Source organism: Bison bison, unplaced genomic scaffold, assembly GCF_000754665.1.
Source record: "Bison bison bison isolate TAMUID 2011002044 unplaced genomic scaffold, Bison_UMD1.0 scf7180017864516, whole genome shotgun sequence".
NCBI classification, from domain to species: Eukaryota; Metazoa; Chordata; class Mammalia; order Artiodactyla; family Bovidae; genus Bison; species Bison bison.
In genome coordinates this window covers 5,539,930-5,555,978 of record NW_011495069.1, presented here as the reverse complement: position 1 = coordinate 5,555,978, position 16,049 = coordinate 5,539,930, and the positions used below count along the sequence as shown (strand labels likewise).

Sequence of the window (16,049 nt, the reverse complement as noted above, 5' to 3'; positions counted from 1 at the left end):
TCACTTTCATGCATTGGAGAGGAAATGGCAACCCACTCCAGTGTTCTTGCCTGGAGAATCCCAGGGACAGGGGAGCCTGGTGGGCTGCCATCTATGGGGTCGCACAGAGTCAGACACGACTGAAGTGACTTAGCAGCAGCAGCAGCAGCAGCAGAGGTGCTAAGCGCCCACATTGTGACTGTACTAGGATGTCACTGAGCCATGCACGTTAACATCTTAATTGCATGTTACGGGAACTTCACCCGTCCCTCCCTGCAGCGCTGCTAGTGCCCTCATGGAGGGAACTTAGATCAAGGAGACAAGAAGTCACAGGAGGTTGTGTTCGGCGCTAGAAGGACCCTTAGAAATAATTTAGTCCCATTCCTTCATTTTACAGATGTGGAAACTGAGGTCTGGAGAGGGTTGTAAGCTGCCCTGGGGTCACAGTGAAGTCAAGCTCACAGCCCTTTCCTTGATTCCTTCTGTCACAGAGCATGCCCCCCACCCGTGCTTGTTGCCTTCTTCTTAAATGGAACGAACCTGCACAGAGCGCCTACGTCGTGATGGCCATGGCCCTGGAGCCTTCACACGCGTGTGTCCTGAGCTGACTGTCGGCGAGGGGGCTGTATGAGCCCCACCGACAGGTGCAGCTCCCGAAGCTCAGAGCCACACAAGGCTTCCTGAGGTCACACAGCCCGTCTGTGGGGGAGCTGGGGTCTGAGCCCAGGCCTGCTGCTCCCAGAGCAGGGTTCATCCAGAAGTCCTGGCCTGGTTCTTCCCTATGGCGTGGCTGGAGTGGGGAGCCCCCTCGGCTCTCTGGGCCTGAGGTTTTCATGGTCCCGGGAGGGGCTGAGGTCTTGCCAGGGGTTGGGGAGCACCTCCTGTAGTCTCTCCTGGCTCCTGGGCAGGTCCACGACAAGCGGATGCTGTCTCCACCATCTTGGCAATTCCTACAGGAGGCTGAGGCTGACTCTTCTCCCACCCAAATCCTGCTTTGCAGGGTGACCACACCGAAGGAGCATAGACCAGGGAGGGGTAGGGGCTCCTGGAGGATGAGCATCACCTGTTTCCTGCCCTCTCTCTGCCCTTTTGTCCCCTGGGTGGAGGGAACAGTCTCTGAGTCAGAAGACTCAGGGCCTGCTCTCTGGCTGGCTGCTGACTGACTGCCCTATGAGCTGCAGGCTATTAACATCCCCAGTTTATAGATGGAGAAACTGAGGCTTGGAGCTATTCAGTGATCTGCTCATGCGTGGCTCATGCAGCCAGGCAGTGGAGGGCTGACTCTTGAAACTGGTGGCTCAGGCTCCTCACCAGCACAGCTCTGGTTACCATGAGATCAGCCTGGTTCCAACCAGGCTGGGGCAACCTTGGCAGGCGGCCCTCCTCTCTGGATCTGGTTCCTTCTCTGCAGCGTGGGCACAGCTGGAAGATCCCAGAGAGCTTGCAACTCAAATGCTCCCTGCCTGTCCTTCCTGGTTGACCCTGGTCCTGGAGTTGCATCAGCCCAGGAGGGGCCAGCGTGGGCCTGAGCAGGTCCAGGCTTCCCTCCAGCACCTCAAGGAGCTGCGAAAAATGGGCCCGAGACATGCTAGAAGGGGCGGCACCACTCACAGGACTTGCACCCTGGTCCAGGTGTCCCTGTAGTCCTCTGTTCTTCCTGCATCTGCCCTACCCCCAAGGGAGGGCCATCTGTCCCTCAGCTCAGCTTCTTGTCCCGCCAGGGGGCAGCAGGCCTCTTGGGAAGATTAGAGACCTGGCTCCCTGCAAGGAGATCCAACCTGTCAATCCTAAAGGAAATCAGTCTTGAATATTCATTGGAAGGACTGGTGCTGAAGCTGAAACTCCAATACTTTGGCCACCTGATGTGAAGAGCTGACTCACTGGAAAAGACCCTGATGCTGGGAAAGATTGAAGGCGGGAGGAGAAGGGGACGACAGAGGATGAGATGGCTGGATGGCATTACGACTCGATGGACATGAGTTTGAGCAAGCTCCGGGAGTTGGTGATGGACAGGGAGGCCTGGCGTGCTGCAGTCCACGGGGTCGCAAAGAGTTGGACACGACTGAGCGACTGAACTGAACTCCCTACAGTTTCCTCCTTAGTCAAACAAGGAGACTCTGTCTTCCTTGTTCCTGCCTCACTAACCAGTGTTTATTAAGCACCTGGCAACCCACTCCAGTGTTCTTGCCTGGAGAATCCCAGGGACGGGGGAGACTGGTGGGCTGCTGTCTATGGGGTCGCACAGAGTCGGACACGACTGAAGTGACTTAGCAGCAGCAAGCTGGGCACTGTGTTAAGCCCTTGACATTCACGAACCCATTTAATCCTCACAGCTACCTGTGAAGCAGATCTCCTTCAGCCCATTTGAAAGTAAACTGAATTTGAAAGTAAAGTGAAAGTGAAGTTGCTCAGTTGTGTCCGACTCTTTGTGACCCCGTGGACTGCAGCCTAACCAGCTTCTCCGTCCATGGGATTTTCCAGGCAAGAATACTGGAGTGGGTTACCATTTCCTTCTCCAGGGGATCTTCCCGACCCAGGGATCGAACCCAAGTCTTCCGCATTGGAGGCAGACGCTTTAACCTCTGAGCCACCAGGGAATCACAGTAAAGTGACTTGCCTGAAGCTACATAGATAGTAAGCGGCCAGACAAAGCAACATACAGTCATGCTCCATGAAGTCACTTGAAGGGTTTTCAGGGCTGTGTGCATGTGTATAATCATAACAAGGATAAAGCCGCTGACCTAACTCTTTCTGAGAGCTCATTCTGTGCCACGCCCTATTCCAGGCACTCAACACCTATTAACACAGGCCTGGAAAATCCCATGGATGGAGGAGCCTGGTGCACTGCAGTCCCTGGGGTTGCAGAGTCAGACATGACTGAGCGATTTCACTTTCACTTTTCACTTTCATGCATTGGAGAAGGAAATGGCAACCCACTCCAGTGTTCTTGCCTGGAGAATCCCAGGGATGGCAGGGCCTGGTGGGCTGCTGTCTACGGGGTCGCAGAGTCGGACACAACTGAAGCAACTTAGCAGCAGCAGCAGCAGAGACTTCCCTGGTGGTCCAGTGGTCAAGACTCTGTGCTCCCAAGGTAGGGGACATGGATTCAATTCCTGGTTGGGGAACTAAAATCCCACATGACAAAACAAACAACTCCCTCCCACCCCCCAAAGAACCAGACACAAGTGTAGAATTCTTACAACTGCCCCATGAGCTGGGGGCTATTAACATCCCTAGTTTACAGATGGAGAAACTGAGGCTTGGAACTTTTTGGTGACCTGCTCAAGGCTCATGCAGCCAGGCAGTGGAGGACTAGCCCTTGAACAAGCCTTCAGGCTCTTCACCAGTGGCCTCTGGTTACCATGAGATAGCTTGATTCCAAGCAAATGCTCACGGGAAATTAACAAGGGAATTGATAGACCCCTGGGGAGGTGGGTGTGATCAGAGCTCTCAGTGTCTGGGTTTCCTCATCTGCAAAGTGAGCCTAATGGTTACATGTTTGGGGGCTGTTATGAGGAGGAATGAGTGGAAACACTTCAGGTGCTTAGCCTGGTGCCCGGCACATGGTCAGCGCTGTGAGTGTTTGGGGGGTGTCACTGGGCACTGGCCACTGAGCAGCTGGCCTGCGTTTTGTTTGAGCCTCTCAATAACAGTGCGGGATGAGGGTTAATAGCTGCAATTTGCGGAAGAGGAAACTGAGGCAGGAGACGTGGGTTTGATCCCTGGGTTGGGAAGATTCCCTGGAGAAGGAAATGGCAACCCACTCCAGAATTCTTGCCTGGAGAATCCCATGGACAGAGGATCCTGGCAGGCTACAATCCATGGGGTTGCAAAGAGTCACACACAACTGAGTGCGTGTGTACACACACACACACAGGCTCAGAAAGGCACAATGACTTCAAGATCACACAGCTAGTGAGGAGCTGAGCTGTGTCTGGAGACTTGTTCCCAAGACTGCCCTCTCATTTGCCCAGGCCAGAGTCTTCTGGGGCCTGCAGGCTTGGAGAGTCCAGATGCAGTGGGACAAATAGTTTCAGGCCAGGCAGAGGGATGGGACTGCAGAGGCAGGTGGGGGCCAAACCTCCAGACTTAGGAGCGGCTTTATCCCCAAGGCACTGGGAAGCCATAGGACTGCAGCAGGGGGCAACACATACAAAAAGGCAGGCCCACAGCTAACGCCTGACACTGCCTTATTGACTCCACGCCAGGCACTTCGGCAAATGCTTTACATCAGTTAATTCATTCAACATTCACAGCAACCTGATGAGGCTGGTAGCTATCCCCATTTCACAGATGAGAAAGCAGAGGCACTGAGGTATGAGGTAAACTGGCCCAAAGTTACCAAGCCGTGGAGCTGGGATATGAACCCAGGCCCACGCACGTCCAACATCTCCTGCCCTCTCTGCTGGCTGTGGCCGAGGCAGGCTGACCACAGAGGTCTGGAGGCCAGGGGGTCTTAGTGGGCCTCTGAGGACAGTGTGGCCCACTGCCTACCTGGCTGCCCTGGCTCTGGGCGCTCAGCTGTTAGTGGAGGCAGGTCGCCCACGGCCAGGGGGGTCTGGGTTTGGTGGGCTTAGCTGGTAGGCTTGGGTTACAGGCAGCGAACCCGGGCTCTGATCCCATAAGCCCAGTCACCCTGGGTGTGGCAGGGAGGAGGCATTCGCCGGGAAGATGATCAAGGCGGGCCAGCGAGGGCTGGCCTTTCTCCTGGAATCTGGGGGGATTAACGGCGGAGAAAAGGGAACAGCTGGACGATTCCCCGTCCCTCCTGGCTGCCCGCTGCCCACCCTGAGGTGTCAGGTTGCCCTGTGAGTCGCTCTTTAGGGAATTCTGGTATTTTCAATTACCAGCCGGGCACACCGGCAGGGGGGTCGGGTCAGGGGCACCCTGTGACCCCTGCAAGAAGATGGAGCCCCAGGGAGCAAGCACAAAAGAGGCTTGCGGGGTCGAGAGGGGATGGGGGAGGCCGGCCAGGCAGGGCCTTCCTCAGTGGGAGCAGGTGGTCAGGGGCCCTGCTGCCTCAAGCGAGCCCTGGGGGAAGCTTCCAGTCTCTTCCTCAGCCGAAACCTGGAGAAGGAGCCTTTCCTTCTGCGAGCCTCTTTCTCCCCCAGGGCATGAAGGAATAGGAGGAGAGGGTTTCTGGGGTCTTCTGGGACTAGCGTCCTTTGACAGGCAGGAGGTCAGGAGGCCTGTGGGTCTGGCTACCGCAAGAGGGTGTGGGTTTGGGTCTCATTCAGCGCTGAGCTCTAAGGAAGGAGACCCCTACTTGGACTTTGCCCTTTCACCAGAAGACCCCATGAGCTTAGAGGGGCGGGGGAAGAGTCGCTGGCACTGGGGGGTCAGAGACACCACCCCAAACCCCAGACTCTCAGACCCCACTGCCTCCCTGACATCTTCACACGCCCTCCGTGGATTCCACCAGGAATAAAACCCACGGGCTCCCAAGCGCCACCCACACTGGCTGCCTCTCTGTCCCTGATCACACTGAGGTCATTCTTGCCTCGGGGCCTTGGCCTCACAGTGTTTCTGCCCGGAAACCTCCTCCCTCAGCTCTTCCATGACCAGCGCCTCCTAGTCATTCAGGTCTCAGCTAAACCATCACCTTCTCAGAGCGGCCCTGCCTGACCATCAGCCCGGCCTCAGTCACCGACCAGGCCCATGCTCTTTTCTTTATAGCGTGAACACCGTCGTCTCTGCAGACAGGGGCCTTGTGGCTCTTTTTCAGTTTATCCCTAGTGCGTGGAACAGTATGTAGCTCAGAGCAGGCACTCGGTCGATGCTTGGTGGAGGAAGAAAGGAAGGAAGAGGAGAGGAGGAAGGATGGGAGGCTGGCTCTCATTTTTTAGCCCTTCAGCAGCCTGGGTGAGTCCACTGACCTTGGGGTACAAGGTCAGCATCCAGGAGAAGGCAATATGGCTTGTGTGAGGTGTGCATGCTTAAGTGGCTCAGTTGTGTCTGACTCTTTGCGACCCTATGGACTGTATCCTGCCGGTTCCTCTGTCCATAGGATTCTCCAGGCAAGAATACTGGAGCGGGTTGCCATGCCGTCCTCCAGGGGATCTTCCCGACCCACGGATCGAATCTGCATCTCTTAGTCTCCTGCATTGGCAGGTGGGTTCTTTACCACTAGCGCCGCCCAGGAAGCCCTTTTCACATAATAGGTATTGTGTTTTGGAACCGGTAATCTGAGGAACATATTTTGGAGGGGAAAAAAAGTTGGTCCAGGAGATACTATTATTCTTTTTCTTAAAGCTGAGAAAAACCTCCTGTCTGGGGCGGCAGCTGGCAGTTCACCTGCTTGTTCACTCTTCCCTTGACTCACTGTCGATTTAGCTGTGTCCACCTGGTGCCACACGATCAGACAGAGCCCATCTTACAGATGAGGAAAGAGACTCAGATCAGTGTCTCCTGCCTGGTGTGCCTCGGCTCCCAAGCAGTGGGGCTGGGATCAGGACCCAGGTCTGTCTGACTCGGAAACCCAGGTTGTTTTTTCCTCCTGGTTGTCTGGCCCTCTCCACAAGTGTGATCTGAGCAGGCTGAGGTCCAGCTCTGGGCTTCATATTGTGGAAACATCCAATGGTCCACCCCCTAGTGGGCTGCTCAAGCACCCTGATCTCATCTGAGGCCACTCAGTGGGAACCGGTCCCATGCCAGCATCTGGACTAGCAAGGTGGGAAGAGCCTGGACCTCGAATCAGGAGACCTAACTCAGCCTGCTGTGGGGACAGTGGCAAGGATGCTGGCAAGGTTAATAAAGATCTGTATCTAAAGTGTTTAGCATAGGACATGGCCCAGAGTAAAGGATCAGGGGACATCAGCCATGTGTCACTGTCTGGGCCGCTCAGACTCTCAAACAGCACTGTGAGTAGCTGAGTGCTTAGCAAAGGATCGTGAATGGTGGTGGCGATGCTGGAAGAGGGGAGAAGGAGCAACAGCCAGGGTTCAGGTCCCATCGCTTATGCTCCGCTGACACTATTACTTCAGCTACCCCTTTCTCTGAGCCCCGGTATCTCACCTGTAAAATGGGTTGTGGCAGACAGTATCCACTGCCTACCAAATATCCATTCTTCCTTTCTCAAATTAACAGAATCCTGGTTCTTCACTGGGCACATTCTTCCTTAATAAACGCTTACACTTTCTCAAGCTTTTCGGCAGCTAGAAGTGGCCATGTAACAATGTGCTTGCCAATGAGCGATAAGCTAAAGTGTGGGACTTCTAGGGAGTCTCTCTAAAAAGAAGGGGCCCTACCCTTGTCACTTTTCTTCTTCCATCTTGCTGCCTGGCGTATGGATGTGAGAGCTGGAGCTCTTGCAGCCACTTTGGGCTATAAGGACAAGAACCTGTGTGCTGAGGAGTCTGAATCTCTAAAGATTCCACCCAGTTGCCCTAACTCCTATTTTCTGACCTCCTTTACACATAAGAAAAATAAATCTCCATTTGGTCTAAGCTACTATGTAGACTGGTTGTATTGTCTCTCTGTATCTACAACCTTTGTCCTAGAATTTGTATAATCCCCCTCTGGCTACGGCTTTGGGCTTGGCTGTGTGACTTGCTCTGGCCAGTGGAATTTAAGTAAATACGATATAAGCAGAGGCTTGAAAAAGCCCTCCCATGTATCTGATGGCCGTAAGAACAGACCCAGGCTGACCTGTTAGAGGCTGAGACATGTGGAGCAGACTTGTTGCCCCAGCGGTCCCCGCCAGGGCCATTTTTGACTAGCTTACAGTGCTCCACCCCAAACATGCAATAGAACCCTGACAAAATCCAAAGAGCTGCTGAGAGACCCGGAGTAGCTGGAGCACAAACATATGAAAGCTCCCCGCCGAGACCCATCCAGCCAGGGGACTCACGAGCTAGATAAGTGCTTCTTGCCTTTACAGTGGATTGTTAAACAGCCTTACTGTGGCAGCGGCTATCTGTTCTTTTTCTTGCTCTCATAGGCAACCAAACCAATCTTAGCCGAGAGTCTGGGCGGGCAAGGCCTCCCCCTGCAGAACGCTTGAGAGGATGAAAGAGGTTTATGCGTGCAGAGGGCTCGGCCCGGGGAGGGAAGTGCCCTCTCCCTCTCTCTTCCTTTCCCCAGGCATGGGCCTCGCTGGGGGTTCTCTTGTCCTGTCTCTTTCTGATCCTCTCCACCCCTAGAGAGAGAAGTAGGTGAGCACTTGCTCATGCCAGTTCTGGAGACTCTGTGCCCGCTCTGCAGGAGGGTGAAAGGATCAGAGGCGAACACGGCTGGTAGAAAGGGCTTCGGAAAGTTGAAAGTTTTTCCCTGAGAAAGCTGCGTGGAGTGATGTCACGGACAGAGGTTGTGACACCCGGCCAGGGGGTGGGAGACCAGCTCTGCCAAGGACCTGCTGCTCTATGGTCTTGGGCAGGCACTTAGGAAGCTCCCAGGGCCTCAGTTTTCCTCCCTATAAAAGGAGGTGTTTGCACTGGATGGATACTAATGTGTTTTTTAATTTGATCTGTTACCTCCTGGGTATGATAGGCATGACCTAATCCCAGAATCGGTGAATCCGTTATCTTACATGGCAAAAGACACTTTGCAGATGTGATTAAGGTTATGGCCCTTGAGATGGGAGATTATCCTGGATCATCCATGTAGACCCAGTCTAATCACTTGAGTCCTTAAAAGAGGAGGGAATCTTTCCCAGATGAGAGTCAGGCCAGAGAGTGAGAGTTTGAGGAAGACTTGACGCCCTGTTGCTGCTTCTGAGATGAGGTGGGGGTAGGGTGGGGTGGGGTGGGGTCTCTGAAAGGACCAGAGTGAGTCCCCTGGGAGCTAGGGAATCTCCTAGATGACAGTCAGCAAGGAAACAGAGATGTCTCTGCTACAAACACAGGGAGCTTCATTCTGCTAACACGCGAATGAGTGAAGCCACCAGCAAGCAACACAGTCCTGCGAACGCTTGAGTTTAGCCTGATGAGAGTCCGGCTAGATTTCTGACCCATGGAACAGTAAGATAAGAACTACGTCTCTTTCTCCATTGCTAAGTTCGCGGCATCTTGTTGCAGCAGCAACAGGAACCTAACTCCTTCTGATTTCATTTGAAGCCGAGCTACCACGTACTGCGCCCAGGGCTTCCACCACATTATTACTAACCTAGCGCCCATTTCGGAAAGCTGGGATGATGAAAACATGCCCATTTGGAAGGCGAAGACTCTGAGGCTCGAGGAAGTAAGGGTCCCTAGACAGCCTGATCCCATAGCTTGGAAAGGGGGCGTGCTAGGTGAGGATGGAGTTTGTCAAGCCCAGCACTGATGCCTTTCCCGCCCCCCACCATGACTCCCTAGGACATGACAATGGGGAAATCTTCCTAATGGGTCATTCAGTATGGGTGGCCCCAAAGGCCCCACTGGCTCGGCCAAGCTGTGGTGTGGCAGGTCCTGGCACACGGCTTGCCCCACCTCTGCAGAAGGTTTGGCTCCAGTTTCAACACTGAGCCTTGAGTATGCAGTGATGTCACTATTCAGGTTCTGCCAGTGACTTGAGTGGTGGGCAAGTCATTTAACTCTTACCTTTCCTTATCTGTAAGATAAAAGAATAACAGGATCCACTGAGGTTGGGGAGATTCATCATCCAGGGCTTAGTATCTGGCAAATAATAAACACTTGCCAGGTGTGACCCATTATGATTAGAGTGAATATAGGATGCTTTGTGTGTGTGTGGTTTTTTTTGGCCATGGGATCTCAGTTCCTTGACCAGGGATCAAACCCACGTCTCCTGCATTTTAAGTGTGGCGTCCCAACCACCGGGCAACCAGGGAAGTCCCGATCCCTGCTTTTTGAGTGCTGACCCTCCCAGGCAGCCTCTGAGGCACCTTGAGTGCCTGAGCTCACAGCACCCCACAGGAGAGGGTGGTGCCGCCCAGGAGGAAGATGTGGTCGGATGCTGGCGAAGTGACTTGTCTGGGCCTATGGGCCGGTGAGCAGCTAGGCTCATTCAAAACCAGGTTTGTTTGGCTGATTGCAAAGCCCAGACCCTTCTCTTCACCCCCAGGGCCAGGCAGAGATGCAGCCTGTCGGGGCTTGCTTGGGGTGACAGTGAGTCCGCTGCAGCCTGGAGGGCCGCCCGGAGTACTGAGGTAGCCTAGAGACCAGCCCCACGTGGCTGCGTGCACCTAGGTCTGTATGGCTGTCTCCGCCCTGTCATCTGGATCTCGGCTCACATGCCACCTCCTGGGAGAGGCTCTCCTCCCATCCTCTGACGCCCTCGCCAAGGCTCCCCCTCCCTCTCCCCCTCTTTCCCTGTATTGTCTTGTATTTTTGTGTTGAGAACCATGGACTCTGTACAGCCAGAGTGAACCCTGCATTCTCCTCTGTCCCAGCTGAGTGAGCCCAGGCACGTGTCTCACCCAATGCTGTTTCCTAAACCTTCAAGTGGGGATATGCAGCCAAGCCTAGTCTCCTACCTCTGGGCCCCCCACTCCCCACCAAGAGGACTTGTGAACACAGGCAGAAAGGTGTTCTGGAATGGCCGAGTGTGGTTCGAAGTCAGTGTGATCGCTTTATGAAGTCAGACGACAGCTCTGGCCCCCGTGAATGCCAAGGGAGTACAAGCCAGGCCCAATCACTTGCCCCAAAGAAATACTTTTTCCTTTTAAGGCCATGAACTAGCTATTTATATATTGAATTTTAGGGTCTGATTAAAACCGAGCACTGAATGCATTTGTCTGGAAATCCAGTCTCCGGCCTTATTTTCCAGCATCATTGGAATTCTCCACGCCTCTCCTCACTCCACGCTTTTCTAGACCCCTTGGCTGCTCACCAAGCACACACTGTGGTGTGCCCCCATCTAGGTACCAGGAAAAGCATGGTGAGGGAAAGGAGACCCATAGTGTACTGCTGAGTGCCAACTGGGGAGACAGACAGGAACGGGACGATCACAGACACGAAGCTAAAATCCCAGCCACAGGAAGCTGAGGGCTGTGGTGCTGGGGGAATGTGCCTGAGTCAGGATGGTCAATGAGGATGAGCTAAGGTCAAAGGGAAGGGGGAAAGGGGCAAAGCACTCCAAGCAGTGGGAACAGCATGTGCAAAGATCCTGTGGCAGAGGAGCTTAGGCCCTCAGAGGAAGACAAAGTATTCCCCTCCAGTTTGCCTCCTGTACTTTTTGCTCCTGGGATACCTGCCTGAGTCCATCTCTGTCTGTTAGAAGCCTCTCCATTCTTCAACAAAAGGAAAAGTGTTAGCAGCTCAGTCATGTCCGACTCTGTGTGACCCCATGGACTGTAGCCCAGCAGACTCCTCCATCCATGGGATTCTCCAGGTGAGAATACTGGAATGGGTTCCAGGTGATCTTCCCAACCCAGGGACCGAACCTGGGTTTCTTGTATTGCAGGCAGATTCTTTACCCGTCTGAGCCACCAGGGAAGACCCCTCATTCTCCAAAGATAACCTCAAACGCCTCCTCTTTCAGGAAGCCTTTCATGGCATGCCTTTCTCCCATTACCTAGGAGGAAAGGATTTCTCCCTCACCCCCCAGATCCCTCCTTGCGTCCTCACTCATGCCATATTGTGCATAAGCTCTGTCCAGGTCTCATCTTCCCAACCACGGCAGAAATCTTCAATGGCAGGAGCCATGTCTTCTCCAGTGTAGACGTGGAGCCACACGGTTCTGGGTTCAAACCCTAGCTGAGGCCACTTAGTAGCGGGACTTTGCATAAATGGCTCCACTTCTCCGGGCCTCTGTTTCCTCCTCTGGCACAAGGGGAGGATGTGGTGAGGGTGTGTGTGCTTGCACAGACCCCAGTTGGGTTTTGGATGCCTGAGAGAGAATGGGGCTTGTCACGGGGCCTGGAACAAAAAGGATGGGAAAAGAGTGGTTATGGCCCAGAGAGCCCCAGGGCTGCAGGGGCTCACGGGGCTTTGCTGTTGCTGTTCAGTTGCTGTCATGTAACTCTTTGCGACCCCATGGACTGCAGCACACCAGGCTTCCCTGTCCTTCACTGTCTCCCGGAGTTTGCTCAAACTCATGTCCATTGGCTTGGTGATGCCATCCAACCATCTCATCCTCTGTTACCCTCCTCTCCTCCCGCCCTCAATCTTCCGCAGCATCAGAGTCTTTTCTAAGGAATCAGTTCTTCACATCAGGTGGCCAAAGGATTGGAGTTTCAGCTTCAGCATCAGTCCTTCCAATGAATATTCAGGACTGATTTCCTTTAGGATGGACTAGTTGGATCTCCTTGCAGTCCAAGGGACTCTCAAGAGTCTTCTCCAACACCACAGTTCGAAAGCATCACTTCTTCGGCACTCAGCCTTCCTGATGGTCCAGCTCTCACATCCACAAATGACTACTGGAAAAACCATAGCTTTAACTATACAGAACTTTATCAGCAGGGGTTTGGATTCACTTAAACTTGACTCTCCCAAATCTGTCTAATGGTAAGAAACACTTGAGCCACTTGTGAAAAGTCCTGATTCCCAGGGCTTATTCCTGGGGTTTGATCCAGCAGGTCTGGGGTGGGGTCAGGGGACCTGTGTTCTGAAAAAGCTTTCATAGATTAAAAAATATTATTTATTTATTCGCTGAGCTGGGTCTTTGTTGCTGTGTGTGGGCTTTCTCCAGTTGTGACCGGTGGGGGCCACTCTTCATTGCAGCGTTGGGGCTCTCACTGCACTGGCTTCTCTTGTGGAGCACGGGCCCTAGGGCACGCAGGTTCTGTAGCTGTGGCTCACAAGCCTAGTAGCTCCATGGCACGTGGGATCTTAGTTCCCGGACCAGGGATGGAACCTGTGTCCCCTGAATTGGCAGGCAGATTCTTAACCCTTGGACCCCCAGAGAAGTCCCTCTCATGGACTTTTGAGACACAGTTTGGTGGGGAAATGGAGGTCCAAAGGGAGGAAGTGATTTTCCCGAGTGCGATAGGTTAGATGGCCGATCTCAGCTCTACCTCCCTTGTAACAGGGTCTCACACCCACACTCTTTCCAAGGAGCCCTGCAGGCTGCGTTCACTGTGGACCACTGTGCCACAGGTGGTGGCAGCGTTTATGTGGCCTGATATCGCTGTGGCCACCATCACCACAAGAGAAACAAGCCCAGGGAGTTGCTAATCCAAGGAGAATGGGGACACAGATGGAACTGACCCAATTCAGCCACATTCTGGAGCTCTGCCCTGTTTCGAGGACTTGGTGCAGATTAGATAAACCCTAGCTGATGCACAGACTAGTAAGTGAGGAAATAAATGTTATTATGGTAAAATTCTGGGTTTGGGGGTGGGTTTGTTATACAGCATTATCGCAGTAATAACTGACCAATATAGTAAAGTCACAAAGCAAAGGAATGACAAAACTGGGATTCAAATTCAGATCCCCCTGCGACTAACCCAGGGCTTGTTACCGCTCCTGCCTTTCAATCCTGAGGGCTTCCCCAGCATCCTCCTCTCTGGGGCCCTCATTTCCACTCTGCCCTGCCTCTATTCTCTGGGAATGTCCCACTCCAGACAGGAGGGGTCCACTCCAGCAGCCCTTGCTGCTAGCAAGCTGAGCCTTGTTAAGTAGGCAGGTTGACTCTTGGGGATCCCGAATGGTTGCAGGGGAGGCCTGCACACCTAGGGAAACAACTCCAGGGACTCTGGGGAATTTCTAGCTTCTCCCAGTTGAAAAGAGTTCCCTTGTCTCCACCCTGCACTGGGAGCCTGGGCTTCCCTACCTCAAGGGCTTTGTCAAGCTGGAGAGACTCAGAACCAAGGCTTCATAATCTGCCATGTGTCTTTGCTGACAGCTGCTGGCATTGGAGGGGTTTCTCAGATTGCCCACCTTGAGTCAGCTCCATCCGGAACCCCATCCGAGGCGGGCTTAAATGCACCCACAAGCCTACAAGGGCTGCAGCATACGCTCATAAACGTGCCCTCTCGGCCCAGCAACACCACGAGCACTCACAAACAAGACCACGTGCCTTCTACGACACAAACACACGGATGGGCTGAGCCACCCTCAGGCATACGAACTCAAGCTCAGATGTGGCAGAAGCATGCATGCTCACACATGGACACTCATCAGACCCCTGCCATCCACCGTTCCTTGGAGGCGCCCTAGATGGTGCTGAGCCCTGGAGTCTGTTGCTGCTGCTGCTGCTAAGTCGCTTCAGTTGTGTCCGACTCTGTGCGACCCCATAGATGGCAGCCCACCAGGCTCCCCCGCCCCTGGGATTCTCCAGGCAAGAACACTGGAGTGGGTTGCCATTTCCTTCTCCAATGCATGAAAGTGAAAAGTGAAAAGGAAGTCACTCAGTCGTGTCTGACTCTTAGCGACCCCATGGACTACAGCCTACCAGGCTCCTCCATCCATGGGATTTTCCAGGCAAGAGTACTGAAGTGGGGTGCCATTGCCTTCTCCGCTGGAGTCTGTTAGACCTAGTCAATTTTTGCCTCACACCCTGCCTAGCTTTGTGACTCAACTTTTCGGAGCACCATCTGTGAAATGGGGACACAGATGCCTCCTACTCCTGGAGGCCGGGGGGTGGGTGGCAGTGAGGTTACGTATAAAAACACCCCTCAACCAGGTGGAGCTGGCTGCTGCCTCTCCTTCCATGTGCTTGTGCACGCCCTTCCTCCTTCTCAAAATCCCATCTGTTTCCATCTCGCCCTTCAGAATTCTGTGAGTCTTTCAAACCGCAGGTCAAATTCTGCCCCCTCCTCGAAGGCTTCCTGGACCTCCATCTCTGGATGCCCAGCCCACTCCCTCTGGAGCCTGGTCTCCCTTTGCCCCACTTAGATGGGCCCCAGACCACACTCACAGCAGGGCCTTGCAAAGGCTGCTGAGTAAATTACTAAGGCGCACACTCAGAGAGCCAACCACGGTCTTCTAAAGGAACTGCAGGAACCATGAGACCCTGAAAAATCTCATGTGTCCCTTGGATGGGGATGAGACTGGGAAGTGTCTCCTGGACCTGGCCATCTGGAGGTCCCAGGTGACCCTGAGGACAACGACCTTGGTGGAGAGGTGGGGCCGGAAGCTTGATGCCATGGAGTGAAGGGGGATGAGGGAAGGGGAGGGGAGGTGACGGGATGCATCCTTTGCATCTATTTTTTGTTGTAAAGGAAACCAGGGCATTAGATGGGGGTGGGCACAGGGGGGTCACAGAGGGATCATTAAAGGTAAGCCTGGGGAGAAGAGTTTTGCTGGAATTAGACTGGAGGGGGCTGAAGGTTCAGAAAAAGCACCTGTGGAAACTGCTAGATGGCCACTGAAGTCTGTCTCCTCACCTGCTGTTGTGATGGAGGGTTAAGTTAGGCTGGGAGAGATGATGTTTCCCGACCTCCTTTGCAGCTTGGGGAGGCCATGAGACCACATTCCTTCCAGTGGAACATGCACAGGAGTGGTAGGTGCCACTTCTGCCTACCTTGCTTAAAACATACTGCTGCCCTGGTCTTCTGTCTCTTCTGTTTGTACAGGTTAGAGAGCAGACAAACCCGCGACTCAGCTTCGAACGGGCCGATGAGGAGCGTGGAGGCTCGTGAGACAAGAGATAAGGAGGCCAGGTCCCTGAGTCTCCGGGTGGATCAGAGCTGCCCCGCTGACCTGGCCTGCTCACCCCTGGACTCTTACACGAGAGAGAAAGGTTCTGTTGTTCTTGAAGCCACTGAACACCGGGCCCTTTTGTTATAGCAGCTTTACTTTCAGCTTCAAGAACACACGCTCAACAAATGCCAGCGATTATGATAAATGCCACTATAGCCGAGAGTTAACACTGACTCTCCCAGGTGGCCGGATCACACAAACAGCCTTGGAAAAGAGAAAAGCGCTCTGCAGATGTGAGGGAGTCTTTAACGACGGCTGGCAGGATACCTGTTTGGCACGGCATGGCACAGCGCCGCCCCGGGGAGCCTGCATCTGAAGCCGCTTACCTGCCTGGTTGGTGGTGATGTTCACGGAGGCAAACTGCGGTGAGAAGGGGCTCTGGTCCGTGACGCCGTTCACAGCCTGGATCTCGAAGGTGTACTGCGTGTGGGCCAGCAGGTCGCTGATGTAAATGCGAGGCTCGGTGAGGCCCAGCTGGCGGGGGGCGTACTGCACGTTGTCCCCGCAGCGGGTGCAGGCGCCCCCGCCCGAGGCGCCGCGCGTGCCGGT

General features: G+C 54.0%; 1 protein-coding gene across 1 annotated transcript in view; it reads right to left on the bottom strand.

The window, feature by feature from the left end:
• LOC104981236 (ephrin type-A receptor 8-like) overlaps window positions 1-16,049 on the bottom strand; it is an 83,080-nt gene that overhangs the window by 6,940 nt on the left and 60,091 nt on the right. Inside the window, exons 5-6 of the mRNA XM_010830239.1 lie at window positions 15,827-15,942; window positions 15,322-15,432 (exon numbers count right to left, since the gene is read on the bottom strand). Coding sequence (XP_010828541.1) covers window positions 15,322-15,432; window positions 15,827-15,942 — 227 coding nt within the window. The remainder of the gene's footprint in view (window positions 1-15,321; window positions 15,433-15,826; window positions 15,943-16,049) is intronic.